Here is a 14,164-nt window from a genome sequence, read left to right on the forward strand (position 1 = left end):
TTCCACGAGTGCAGGAGTGGAGCCACCATCAATGTGTGGGCGACCTCTTCCAGAAGCTGGTATAAAGATGTTTGACAACTTTTAACATGTCATGACAAGAGCAAGAGCAAAGTGAATGCCACAAAAAACAATTTTTTGCTCCACATTTGACAGTTAACAAAAGGAAGTTAAACAAAATAGGATCCATTACTACATGTCAATCCATTTCCATTTGAGAAATATTGGTTGAATGGTTAAGTGGTTTAATAGAATTTTTCAATTAAAGATATTCATGAGTCATATACTATGGTGCTAGTGCTAGTCAAACTTTGAATAATATTATTAAAGTGTTGTGGCTATTTGCTAATATCTACAAATAAATTAAGGTCTGTCAGTGGGAGAGAAAAAAATCCAAATTCTCCCCTTTACCTGTAAAGTAAATTAAAAGTAAAAAAAGATAAAAATATAGATTTTAGTTTAGTGCATTTTCAGGGAGTTTTTGTTCTGAGAAACAACAAACTTTTTTAATAGTCAAATTAGACGGCATTCAGCTGAGAAATGTGACACAATCCCTGCGTCAAATACTTCTTTGAATACAGAGATCAGACATGAAAAAGCAGTAAATCTCAGAGTACTAAAGTGTACATTGGTTCCTCATCAAACAGGCCAACCTTGATCAAAGTTGGAAACATTAACAGAGTAATTACAGCGTTCTTCAAATACTGGGCTTTTATCATTGATGACTGGTGAAAGAAGAGAGAGTTGAACATTAAAGAAAAGCTGGGAATCCGTAGCTGTTAGTAATGCACGGTGCACCCTGCAGTGCACACATGAGTAGACTGTGTGGAGTCATCTCCCGGCCAGATAAAAGCCTGCCTATGCCACATGACAAGCAATAAAGGAGAACAAAACGCTCCGTAGGCGGTCTGTGAATAAGAGCTACCTAAGAGTTTCTGGCCGATCGTGGAAGCTACTCAAATAACACGTGGATTTATGCGTTGACTTTAGAGCCAGCCTCATGTTTCACCTAAGAACTTGTCCTAGTATCAGGTCATCCCATACTTAAGGCTGAAACAGTTATAAAGCACGGCCTCCTGTAATAAAATCTTGGATGTGTGACTCCTAATGAGTGAGCTCTTCTTCCTGCCCTACAGGCCAGCCAGCTGGGGGTGTACCGGGCCTTTGTGGACAACTACAAGGTTGCAGTGGAGACTGTGGACAAGTGCTGCCAAGGCAACGCTCAGTTTGCCCAGATATCTGAGGTATGAAATCAGTCCATGCGCAGCTTTGTTGCAGCCCTGCCTTAGACTGTTTGATGTCACACAGCTGCCCAGGACAAGTGATGACAGGGCAAGATTTTAGCAAAGAGCCACGCAGCTCTTTTACAGTGACTGCGATTGTGTTAATTACACCACGGAGCAGTTGTTCTGAATTGATGTGCGTTGTTTCTTTTCTCACTCTTCCCTCTGTTATTGTCGTCCTGCCAGAATCTCAAGGTCAGAAGCACAAAGGACTGTAAAGAGCAGCCGGCGAAAAACTCTCTCGAAAGTAAGTAGTGAGTGAAATAAAGGACCAGAGTGTAGAAACATCAATCAAAACTGTCCCTGCTGAAATTACAGGAGCTGGAATCACTGTTTTAAAGAAGTGGATGTAGAGTTTGAAAAGCGAACTCTTTGAGGATGGAAGTATCAGACTATATATTTGTGTGTGTATTTTAAAGTCATTGAGATTTTTAGATTTGATTTAAACATTATATTGATATGTTTGAATGGTCCATGTGACAAACCTGACCTTAAAAACAATTTGAAGACCTAATGTTCTCAAATATTACCAAATGTTATGCTAGATTAGTCTTGTCATAGTGTCAAAAGGCAGCTTTTGTTCTGCTGTCTTCAATTAGTGGCTACATTCCTCTGGCTCAGATGCAGTGACATTAGTCAATAGTCTGCTAGCAAACTTTGAAATTTGTTCAGTTTCCTGAAAAAAAACAAAACATTTTTTTATATACAATCCAGTCACGTTGGGTCAGACTGTGCTCTTTGTTTTCCACAGCTCTTCTCTACAAACCTGTGGACAGAGTCATGCGCAGCACACTTGTGCTACATGTAAGTCAGTCAGTGAGTGTTTCATAACAAACGAAATTGCTCCATTTTCTGGGAATGTTTAAGTAATAATGTTATTTTTCTATTCCAGGATCTCCTGAAGCACACACCTTCCAGCCATCCAGACTATCCACTGCTCCAGGACGCTCTGCGCATCTCCCAGAACTTCCTGTCTAGTATAAACGAAGAGATCACACCACGCAGACAGTCCATGACAGTGAAGAAGGGAGAGGTCAGTGTGGCGGGCTGATTTAGTCCAATCATTTTTCAAGTCCAAGTGGGTGAGGTATCTTAATCAAGGAAATCCATGAGATATCCATTGGCAGGATGAGTGATGAGCAGAGCAACAGCTACAGTTGAACAGTGTGAGGACAGAGATGAGTAAGTTATGAGCTGAGGTGAGACAGTGAATATCTTGGACAAAGGATGTTAGAGCTTGGAGGATAAGATTCATGAACATTGTGATAAAGTGGAGATGGTTGGTGTTACGAATAATAACCAACACGTATCAACCTCTGGTTCATACAGTTGACACTGGATTAACTACTTTCACCCCGTCATTGGACTTAATCCGTCTGATCGAAGGACAGATTATGATTAAGTGCCACGGCCCCGTCTGTGAACAGCTGTACCCCCAGTCAAAGACTTATTCAAGTGGTTTAATTGATGTGCTGACAGAGTGTCGTGGTCTGGATCTACAGTAGAGACTTCTGGGATCACTCCTTCTCCATTTTGTTTTATCTCTCTTTTGTCCATTTACTCTGGCTTTGTGGTTTTAAATATATAGATATACTTTATTGAGCCCAGGCTGAGATATGACAGAATTGAAGAGTTACAGGGGAAACTGATGCTGATTTCAGCTGACCTCAGTCTTAAACATTAGCTTATGTCTAAAAGGTCTAAATCGACAAATAGCTTAAACTGAAGCCCCTGTACATTGACTGTTCAAAAAAAGCGATCCTCGGAAACTCTGTAGTTTGTGTTTGACAGTAAAAGCACTCAGGTCAGTATGTTTCAGCCATGACCTGAGTTTGACTCAGTGCAGACTGACTCATCTTAGCCAGTCTGCCTGAAGCCAGGGTGGAAGTGAAGCGTAGGGGAAACCGTCATGAACCTCTGCTCTGGAATTAAAGGTCTGTGTTTCGCAAACCAGGAAAAGCCGTCAATTATCTCCATGTTGACTCCCATCCTTTCCTGTTACAACTTCGCAGAAATGACCTGATTTTCTGCCCCTGTCTGACCCTGATTTCACCCTGTGTGTAGCAGCCCTACAAGGCTTCCTGTCCCCTGCACACACCCTTGACAATGCTGGATCTCAAGGCTCCAATTTGCTTCATTAGGCTGAGAACTTCCTCTGTTTCTCCTGGGAAGTGGAGCAACATTTATGGGTGGGATATCCAAGAGGAGGAAGTTCTTGGGAACCATGGTCTTCCTAATATTTTTTAGGAAGTCTGAACTCCAGGGAAGATCGACAGATAACAAACTGGCTTTGTTATTGTATCTGACCAACTCTTCCAGTAAACCCTGTCCATTGTTGAGGTTCTTTTCACCAGAGTTGCCTGTTACTACGCCCTTTTTAAGATCCCAATGTTTTTTTTAACTTAATCCCTTCTGAACGCCTCAGTGCCTTATGTAAATAAAAACAGGAGCAGCTTCTACTGTGGTGCTCCGAGGGGAGACATTTGTGTAGAAGTAGCTCTATTGTTTTTCCATTGGAAAATTGATTCTATGGCATATGCCTATGTCATTAAACAATCCGTGGATGTGACCCTGCCAAAACCAGGACAGTGTCGGGTGGATTGGAGTGCTTCACCCACAGAACTACTGCTACAAATAGATGAAAAATAAACACTACTCCAGGCATGGGCAAACTACAGCACAGGGGCCGGATATGGCTTGTTTGGCATTTTAATCTGGCCCGCTAAAATTGTCCAGATTATGTTATCAATTTATACTATTATTATGTCTGCCTTTTCCCTGCAATGCCTTCATTTCCCCGATAGATGGAGTTGAAAAGGCTAAAAGTATTTTAGCATTTGACATTTTATTTTAGTTCACATGACACTCCATCTATCTGCTCCTGACCCAGCACCCCCGTCAATTTTTAGGAGCCATTATGGCCCACGACTCAAAAAGTTTACCTACACCTGCACTACACTCTTATGAGCTTTAGCCAATAACTAAAGGCCAGATAACTTTTAAAAATAAACTGACAAAGAAGGATACATTTTTTACCAAAAAAAAAGGAATAATATAAATTACTGAAACAATATTAATAATAATTTAATTGTAATTTCCCTATTATTTAGTTAACTTAACTTGGGATAAGACAAATGCTGGCTAAAACTCTGGTCAGTGAAATAAAATCTAAAACAAAAGCAAAAGTTGGCCAAGGAAAAGACAGCCTCAAAGGATTAGGTTTTGATTCCTGATCATTTTTATGGGCCAGAAAATATGCATGAAAAACGACTTTTTACACTGGTGTCAATATGTCATTACATTAGAAATAATTTACTGTTTTGTTTGTTTTCTAAAGTTGTCTATAATCAGACAGCAGTCATACAAAAGCAGCTTTACCACAGAATGCACAATAATCCAGGGCATCTGCAAACATCAGCATAAAGCCATTGTTCTGAAAACCTTCACCCAAACCTCTCACCATCGCTTCAAAATAGTTTAACTGCACATTGTACTTTCTCACTGTTTCATCCCTTGTGGTGTTGCTGAAGTTGAAAACATTTCAACATCACATCACACTCATTTCTCTTCACCACTCTGTCTCTTGACAGAACCGTCAGCTGCTGAGGGATTGCTTCATGGTGGAGCTGGTGGAAGGTTCCAGGAAGCTGCGTCACGTCTTCCTCTTCACTGACCTGCTGCTCTGCACCAAGCTGAAGAAACAGGCTGCAGGGTGAGTGTGGAGGTCAGCTGGTTCAGATATCAGGCCTGCTGTGGAATGAGAGTTACTCCGCCCAAAGTGAGATTAGACGTGTCAAAGGATATGTTTACTGTAGAAGATTTTCAGGCTCTGGTAGAATGTTTTTTTTTTTGTTTTTTTTTTGACCCTGTTCTTGTCACATCATCAATCCTGTTTCCACCTTCATGTGTTGCCCACGAACCTTCAAGCAACTTAGAAACACTGATGATTAAAAGTGATTGTATCGGATCAGATGATTCACTGAGGGAGTAGCGTATTAATTTGAAAAAATAAATCACCACATGTCACTTTCCAACAGGAAAGGACAACAGTATGACTGTAAGTGGTACATCCCACTGGCTGACCTGACCTTCCAGACCATTGAAGACTCAGAGACCACCCCCATCCCTCTGGTGCAGGATGAAGAAATTGACGCTATGAAGATTAAAATCTCCCAAATAAAAAATGAGATCCAGAGAGAAAAAGTGAGCAAATAATGATTTAATTCATCTATCTATTTATTTATCTATCCATTTATATAATCTATATAATCTGTCTACATGTGTGTATTATGTGTTTTCTTTGTATCTACAGAGAACCACTAAAGGCCCCAAGGTGATTGAGCGGTTGAGGAAGAAGTTGTCAGAACAGGAGTCTCTGCTGCTTCTTATGTCTCCTAACATGGCCTTCAGAGTGGCCAATAGGAATGGGAAGGTCAGTCTTACCAGGTCTACAAGTATCGACTGGTCCACAGCCTTAACCTAAGAAACACAGTGCAAAGAGATAGCCAGTATAACAGGTGTTTCCATCCTACTATGTAGCTTCTTTCTATTCTTATTTGCCACAGGATATTACACTAAATTCTATTTCCTAACTTTTTCAGGTAGATATTTTAGTTATCTTTCAACCTATGATTTATGTTGTTGTTTTTTTAATTCTCATACCTTTTAACTATCAACAAACTTTGTTAGCTACATTAAGTGTGATAGGTCACTTTGCTCACTTGTTGTGGGTAATTAACGCATATTTTTCTGCTTATAGTTTTAGATGTTTATCTTTAATATCTCAGGAGAAGCAGATGGCTATATTGTGTTTTAGTGGATTAAAATATTTGGCCCTTTAAAAATGTTTACAGTACTGAGTCAATAATAGTATCTTTATTCGTCGCTTTGCTGCCCTCTGCTGTTGACAGGGTGCAAAAACTGGCCAACCGTTATTGTCTCCTTCCTTTTTTCAGGGTTTCACATTTTTGATCTCCTCTGATTATGAACGAGCTGAGTGGAGGGAGACCATTCGCGAGCAGCAAAAGAAGTGTAAGAATTCTTTCTGATAAATAAAACCTAATATATAAGTATTATTATACTTACCAAAAGCTTTATGTCCAGCAGGTTTTAAAAGCTTTTCTCTGACCTCTCTGGAGCTACAGATGCTCACTAACTCTTGTGTGAAGCTCCAGACCGTTCACACCATTCCAATGAGCGTGAATAAAGAAGGTAGAGTTGTATTCACTAACTGCTCGTATCAGGATTTAATTTTGATTTAGAACTGTAGTGTGCTTGAAATGATTCTAAATATATCTTAGAGTGAACTGTGTGTGTTCACAGATGATGAGTCTCCAGGTCTTTATGGATTTTTGAATGTCATTGTTCACTCTGCCTCCGGCCTCAAACAGAGACTGAGTAAGTACTTTACACTCCCACACTTTAACTTTCTTTCACCATTATTATAACAGTGATTCTAGAGGTTGATGTCCCACCATCCTCTGGGTCATTCCTGCCTCTCCCACTCTGTCTGTGTTTGTCAGCTGGAAGTACAGCTGCGAGGAAAATGATTAGGATTAAGCCGGAACACTGTGTACGAGCCTCTTAAATCACTGGGGACTTTAACTATATGTTTTCCTTTTCTGTCACAAAAAAACACAGTCTGTGCCTATGTTGATAAGATGGGAGTTCAATTTCTTCCATGTTCCAGTATTTTTCTTTAGTTTAGCAGACACAATAATTTGAAAATATAATATAATGTGATGATTAACCAGAGTTGTTAAAGAGTTTAGTTTCTCTGGTTCAGACTCTCTCTCTGCTCATCAGACCTGTACTGCTCCCTGGAGGTGGATTCTTTTGGCTACTTTGTCAATAAAGCCAAGACCCGAGTTCACAGAGACTCCACGGAACCCAACTGGAATGAGGTGAGAGTGAAAACCGGAGAAACAGAGATGGTCAGTATTCATCCTCGCTGTCTTTGGGTTGCACCGCCGTGACTGTGTCTGTGTTTCAGGAGTTTGAGATTGAACTGGAAGGTTCTCAGACGCTCCGGCTGCTCTGTTACGAAAAGTGCTGCACCAAAACCAAGCAGAGCAAAGATGACGCTGAGATGACAGACAAGATCATGGCTAAAGGACAAATAAAGGTACAGAGACAAATTCAAAACACTTCAGAAACACAGTCAAACCTAAACCAGGGCGGCAGGAAGCAGCGAGTTTGTAAAATTATCTTTTATTCAATAGCACCAGCTGTATAATCACTGTTCATCATGACCCTGAATCTGATGGTCTTGGTAATGCTGCAGCACTCCGTGTTACCTGTGGAAGTAAACTTGCCCTTATTTATCCCTGATCCTGAGGGAGCCATCTGATTGACCACAGCACCTTTTCCTGTTTATTCCCACCCTGCCGGGCCCCTGGCTGTTTAAACAGCAGCCTGACCTCCGACACTGTATTGTGACATAGGACAGATTAGATTTTTAGGTTGACCAGATTGTAGCTGCTGGCACTGGATCAGGGTGTGACAGAAGGGTCAAAAGTGCTGATCAGTGAGAGGAGAGATTTCCCTGCTGGGCAGGTAGAAGAGAAAACCCTAGAGTTTTAGAGATTAGAAAAATCTGATGACATCTGACAGTCAAAGGCTAACAACCTGGAGACTGGCAAAAAAATAGCAAAACATCTTCTTAATCTGATTAATAATAAGCAAGGGAAACTAAGGTACAAAAACATTTTGAAAGTAAAAATTAAGTTAATCCATTCCTTCTGAGAGGAAATGATGGATTAGGGATTCTTTGTTTCCTCAATATATTTAGTAGCCAAATAAATCTAACTAAAAAAGATATTACAGACACTGAGTTCATATGACTGTACATATAATGCTGATTTAAGTTAATATATCAAAGAAGGCAACTTCTGTATCTCTATTGTGGTTATGATCTGCTTTCTAGTGGCTTGGTTTTCACCACTTATGAAGCAAAAGAGCATTGATTACAATAATAAAAAGATGAAAAACTTATTAAATTAATCCTCTGTTACAGACTCATTGTATAAAATGATACCAGTCGGCAGTGTTATGGCTAAAAGCTCAGTTGTACTGGTGAGTAACTCTGCTCACATGATGCTTTTAGGAGTTGCCCTCACTGCTCACAGCAGCTGCAGGCAGGAGCTTGTTGGCAGTGAGTGGAGGAGGAGTTTGTGAGGAGTTAATCTCCCGACTCCATCTGTGAAGCAGGAGAACACAGAGCCCGGCTGGCTTTTGTTCTTTCACTAGGATGAGCAGCGTCACAGGCTCCACTGTGCTGAGACATCCAGCAAAAGTCAAATATTAGGAATAATGACACAGAGTTTAGAGAAGGAGAATCTGCTGCTCCTGTTTACAGATTAGGAAATAGAGTCGCTGTTGTTGCTAAGTGACGGGAAGAGTAGGGAGTAGAGGGAGGAAAATATGAATGAGAGTCAGGAGAAGGAGAGTGTGGGTCAGGTCAGTGCTGTACTGAAGGATGGATTCATGGATACGAGGAAATTCCACGTCACAGGACCGCGTTTGTGGGACAGAGTCCGTGTGGCTCTGCTCAGACCAAAGGTAAAGTCATGGACTGTTGACTGTGGGAAAGAACAGAGTGGACCTTCATCATCTGTACAAGTTCATCTCTTCCATCACTGGGAGCCATTACCGTGCAGCTTTGTTTTTGTAAACGATAAGACTAAAATCAGATTAGACTTTATTCTGAGGAAATTCACTTGTTATCAGTATCGGGCAGAGGTGCAGCAGATTAGGACGCCACCATGTGTTTGTACTGTAGAAACTATTATGGCTGATATTGTTCTAAATTGTCTTCTTTATATTAAGATTAATTATATTGAGATTACATCACACTCTTAGTTGACTGTGTCTGTGTTTTAGTTTGATTGTAAAACAACTGAAAACAAATGAAGTGAGTGAATGTATTAATTAAATAAAGTTATTATTTTTATTTCTTCAGCTTGATCCACAAACTCTACAGAATAAAGATTGGCAGAGGACGATCATCTCCATGAATGGGGTGAGTGATTTTGACTGACCTAAAAACAAATTTAGACTTTTTCTAAAAAGTTTTAATATTTTCTACTGGTTTTCCTTTTGTTCATTCATAAATAATCAACAAAAGTAGAATTTCAGACAATTTAAGGCGAAGTAAAGCTGAAGTCCATCTCTTCTCTGTTCAGATCGAGGTGAAACTCTCTATGAAGTTTGTCAGCAGGGAGTTTAGTTTGAAGAGGGTGCCGTCCAGAAAACAGTCCGGGGTCTTTGGAGTGAAAATCAATGTCGTGACAAAGTCAGTCCTTTACCTGTTTGTTTATTAATTTAGTGTCCATATATTAAATCATGAAAACAATAAATTGGTCATAATAAGTGAGTCACTTAAATGTGTGTCAAAGTCAAAAAAGCAACACTGATTTGTCGATTGTGTGGCTGCAGGCGTGAGCGCTCCAAGGTTCCTCTGATTGTTAAACAGTGTGTTGAGGAGATTGAGCGACGCGGGATGGATGAGGTGGGAATCTACCGCGTGTCCGGCGTTGCCACTGACATCCAGGCTCTGAAGGCTTCCTTTGATTCCAGTGAGTTCTGTGTGAATTTGTTATATTGAAAAGTCAGTCAAAGAGCTGGAAGGTACAGTAGATTTGAAAGATGCAAGTGAGACCTGCTATGATGTACAGTATGGAGGCGTTGGACACAGTGGAGGCTGAGCAGGGGGCTGAGCAGGAGGTGAAAGTGATGACAATGGACAGAATTAGAAAGAGGTGAAATTAGAAAGACGATGAACAATCATGTGACAGACGTAATAAGACGTGGTTGAAATGGTGTAGACGTGTGAAATCATCTCACTACAATACATATGACCAGGATTTGCCTCACAGTCAGTGTTGTCTCTTCTGCTCCTCAGACAACAGGGATGTGTCTCTCATGATGAGGGAGATGGACGTCAATGCCATCGCCGGAACACTCAAACTGTATTTCCGTGAGCTGCCGGAGCCATTGTTCACCGATGAGCTTTACCCCAACTTTGCTGGAGGCATTGGTTGGTATCCCATCAGTATTGAAGAGTTTAGAACAAACATGTTCATTAAGTGAACTGTTGGCGAATGCTTCACTGAAATGTAATCATTTGAAATATTCACTTTTGTCTAAGTTAAGCTATCGTAGCTCTTTTTAATATTTGTCATTTGTTTTATTAACTATTTTTCCTGACATTTGGCCAACTCGACTTAACTTCTACTTTTTAAACCTTTTGTGTTACCTGTGTAAAGATGCATAAGCAAGCAAAGAAAAGGATTTAGGGAATTTGACCATATTCAGTGTACTCAAACGCTGCTTGGTGCCCTTTGGTTTAGACGGACATTACGTAACCACTGTACGTTAGCATCAGTAGCTTCATCTTATTCTTGACGTTGTTTTTCCCACAGCTCTGTCTGACAGTGTAGCTAAAGAGAGCTGTATGCTCAACCTGCTGCTGTCGCTGCCAGAGCCAAATCTGGTCACGTTCCTTTTCCTGCTGGACCACCTGAAAAGGTAAAGAGCTCAAAACAACCACTGCATTACACCTTCTCATTTCAACAGTTCTGTAATTCTTTTTCTTTTTTTACAGGGTGACTGAAAATGAAAGCATCAACAAGATGTCTTTGCACAACCTGGCCACTGTTTTTGGTCCTACTCTGCTGCGCCCTTCAGAAAAGGACAGCAAGATCTCCAACAGCTCACAGCCAATCTCCATGAACGACAGCTGGTCTCTAGAGGTCATGACTCAGGTACGCAGGACATCCAATCAGTGCTTGGCTCTGATTTCATAGATGACGGCCAAATGCAGCCACCTGCATTGGCCAAGAACTGTCAGCACTTAGCTGGAACTGAGACCTGGGTGAATTGGTGGCAAAATGACAATATTTTATGTTTTAAAATGTCCTCATAGAACTGTTATAATGAGATGTTTAAATGTTACTTAAAGACTTTAACCTTTAAAAGGTTCAAATGTTTAGGGTTGTGTAAAATGTCAATGTTGCGTTTTGTAAACAAGACATTGCCTTCAAATTAAAAGATAAAAATAACATTAACAGCAATAAATATAATAGTTTGGCAAAAAATAATTGTAGTAAAAGAGATCTTAGAGTTATTCAAGATTTTCTAACTAATAAAAGCATTAATTAAAATGTGTTAAAATAAAAAATATAAATAATATAAAAACATAAACAAGACATCACTAAAATGACAAGTTCATAGAAATATAAAATAAATACAGTAAATGTCCACCAGAGAGATGTGGTCCACAGTGTTTGTATATGTATATTTATGTGTATATATGCTCTGCATCTCTGTAGGTTCAGGTCCTTCTCTACTTCCTGCAGCTGGAGAGAATTCCCACTCCTGACAGCAAACGTCAAAGTCTTCTCTTCTCCACTGAAGTGTGAAGCGTTCTTCAGACTGAAGAGGACACAAGAAAACCCCCTTAAGTTACTATAGCACATACTCAACTATCAGTGGTTCCACATCACACTGTAAAGACTGAAGGATGCTACAGTTGTTGAAGAGTTGTTGACCAAAGACAGCAGAGTTGTGATGTAGACCTTCCCGAAGTGTGTGACCGTCTCAGTTGACTTCGTGTTGCACAGTCTGTGGGAGGCAAACCGTAATATATATTATGTGATCTCCTATATGAAAGCAATCTGCTAAGATGTTTTATTTTTAGCCACTAGAAGGCGCCAGAAGCTCACCGTCAATAGGAAACTGCAAAGACATGTTGTGTCATTGAGGATGATATAATAGATAAATCCTATCTGCTGTCAGTAACAGACATTTGACCTCTGGACCATTTACCGTATAAATCATTATTAATATAACTTAAAAATCATTAAGGACCAGTTGCTGTACTTTACTTTAGTTACTTCTCGGTTTATTTTTGTGGAGCCCAGCTGACCAAACTCAAGTTCTTTCCTTCTCCAGAACTGTTCTTCTAGATAGAAGCTCACCTGTGCCAGTGTTTTACTGCTGAGGACCAATGGATAATTCCAGTTCCCTTAGTGTTTACACAGTTCACACCATTTCCTACAGGGCGACACATTGTGAGACTGATACGTGATAATTGTTCTGTCCTCTACAACATGCAGGCATGTTGGCGTGAACATACAAAGTACTTTTTTCTCCTCTCTTTTGACTCAACAGTTGTGTTTTGTGGCTGCTTTGGTCCGAGACGACTCTGTGTTAATGGTATGTGCTGAGACGTGAGAGTCAAACAGACTAGATATAAGAAACGGACAGCACTGTTGGAAGATGATGCTACTCCTCAGTTCAAACATCTAAAACCAATTAACAAGTCTCTGCTGTTTATGACTTTAAAATTTTGTAAATTTGGCTCAAAATGTAAATCTTTTGTAACAGAGGCAAAATGCACTTCCTGTCACCACTGCAGGAGCTTCAGCACTTGAGACCTCTTTGGTCCTTCTGTTATGGACATGTCTGGACCTGTGCTTTAGTGCTTGTTTTAAAGTCTATGTGCATATTTGTTGTTCTTACTGCGACCCCCATATGAGAACATGGCACTGGAAGTGTATTCACACATACATTAGGTTTCTGCATGTCTGCACTTGACAGGAATTGCCGTCAGTGTCAATGTCAAAAAACATGTCAATAAAATATTACACACTAAGCTAAAGATGAACCAAGCAATACCTAAACATATGCTTTATTATTTGGATCAAGAATACCTTAAAGTTATACTAACTTAATTTAAATTTAAAAGACAATGAATGTATGTGATAATTATTTGCATTTTGGGGTGTTTTGAGATAGTGGACATAATCATCATCATATAATACAGATGCCAATGGGCAAACATATGACTCCTCTAGTCTTGCTTTACTGTCTAGTTTCAACTATAATTCCTCAAAAACCTAACTGATAGAATGTTTTTGACATAACACTTTGAGTTAGAAGCAGCTTCATACTTACATTCAAACCAAATTGATTCATAAACAGTGGAACTATATTCTGTCAACTTACAGATTTTTGTTTTTGAAATTAGATTGCTACCTCCACTTTCTATTGTTGGCGAAGAAAGGCAAATCATTCCAGGAAAATAAACCAATGTTCGACTCATGGAATGTGCTGTATAAGGTGTAAAATTTAAATTTTGTCCAAATTCTGTATGCTTTGTGTGCACACTATGTTTCTAGACTCTGACAAGATGTATTTAGTTGTGAGTTGATTTTGAGTGTAACTTTCCTTCACTGTTTTTATGTTATGTACTTTTCCAGCACAAAGGCACACTGCTGTAGACAGAAGAACACCTGCACATTATCTAAGATACCAAATGTTACTTTAAAGTAGAAAAGGCACAAAGGTTTACTCTTTTCCATTTTTTTTTTCCTGTTAAGTTATTAACCGGGGTTATCATCAACATACTCTGTAGGATTTTTCTTTTAGTGCTATAATCTTTTCTTTTTTTTTGCCAGATCATTACACATGGTAGTGCAAACTGTATATTTTAGTGCTGTTGATTGGTGTAAAATAAGCAATATGTTTCATTAAATTCCAAGGTAAGCATTGACCAGGGATTCTGTGCAGTATCTATGATTTATGTAAATAAAGATTTGATAACAGTCTTCTGTTTTGTGTGTGGTTTTCAACTAACTTTCAAATTGTTTTTGTTCTGTCCTGTTTTTCCACTTCTTTCGTGAGTCACTAGAATAAGGAACCCATACATTTATCAGTTTGGGAATATATAAAACAGTGCTGGAGACAGATGACTGTGTTCTGATACTGGTGGAAATACTAAAGATGAAGGTGAAATTTATAATAAGAAGAAACAAGGTGGTGGTGATAATAATGGAGACTAAAAAAGGTGAGTAAAACAATGATAGAATAATGATGACGAA

At 39.5% G+C, this 14,164-nt stretch overlaps 1 protein-coding gene across 1 annotated transcript in view; it reads left to right on the forward strand.

The window, feature by feature from the left end:
- si:dkey-91m11.5 (PH_BCR_vertebrate and RhoGAP_Bcr domain-containing protein) overlaps positions 1-13,890 on the forward strand; it is a 27,299-nt gene extending 13,409 nt beyond the window's left edge. The window contains 20 exon segments of the mRNA XM_008335707.3: positions 1-59; positions 1,134-1,241; positions 1,467-1,527; positions 2,032-2,084; positions 2,173-2,313; positions 4,871-4,992; positions 5,318-5,483; positions 5,593-5,712; positions 6,236-6,311; positions 6,387-6,491; positions 6,603-6,677; positions 7,086-7,183; positions 7,273-7,404; positions 9,241-9,300; positions 9,464-9,573; positions 9,717-9,856; positions 10,183-10,317; positions 10,703-10,808; positions 10,885-11,044; positions 11,612-13,890. The exon segment at positions 1-59 is cut by the window's left edge and continues 28 nt beyond it. Coding sequence (XP_008333929.3) covers positions 1-59; positions 1,134-1,241; positions 1,467-1,527; positions 2,032-2,084; positions 2,173-2,313; positions 4,871-4,992; positions 5,318-5,483; positions 5,593-5,712; positions 6,236-6,311; positions 6,387-6,491; positions 6,603-6,677; positions 7,086-7,183; positions 7,273-7,404; positions 9,241-9,300; positions 9,464-9,573; positions 9,717-9,856; positions 10,183-10,317; positions 10,703-10,808; positions 10,885-11,044; positions 11,612-11,701 — 2,117 coding nt within the window. The 3' untranslated portion in view covers positions 11,702-13,890.
- The last annotated feature ends 274 nt before the right edge of the window (positions 13,891-14,164 follow it).

The sequence above is a fragment of the Cynoglossus semilaevis genome, chromosome Z, assembly GCF_000523025.1.
Source record: "Cynoglossus semilaevis isolate Cse_v1.0 chromosome Z, Cse_v1.0, whole genome shotgun sequence".
NCBI classification, from domain to species: domain Eukaryota; kingdom Metazoa; phylum Chordata; class Actinopteri; order Pleuronectiformes; family Cynoglossidae; genus Cynoglossus; species Cynoglossus semilaevis.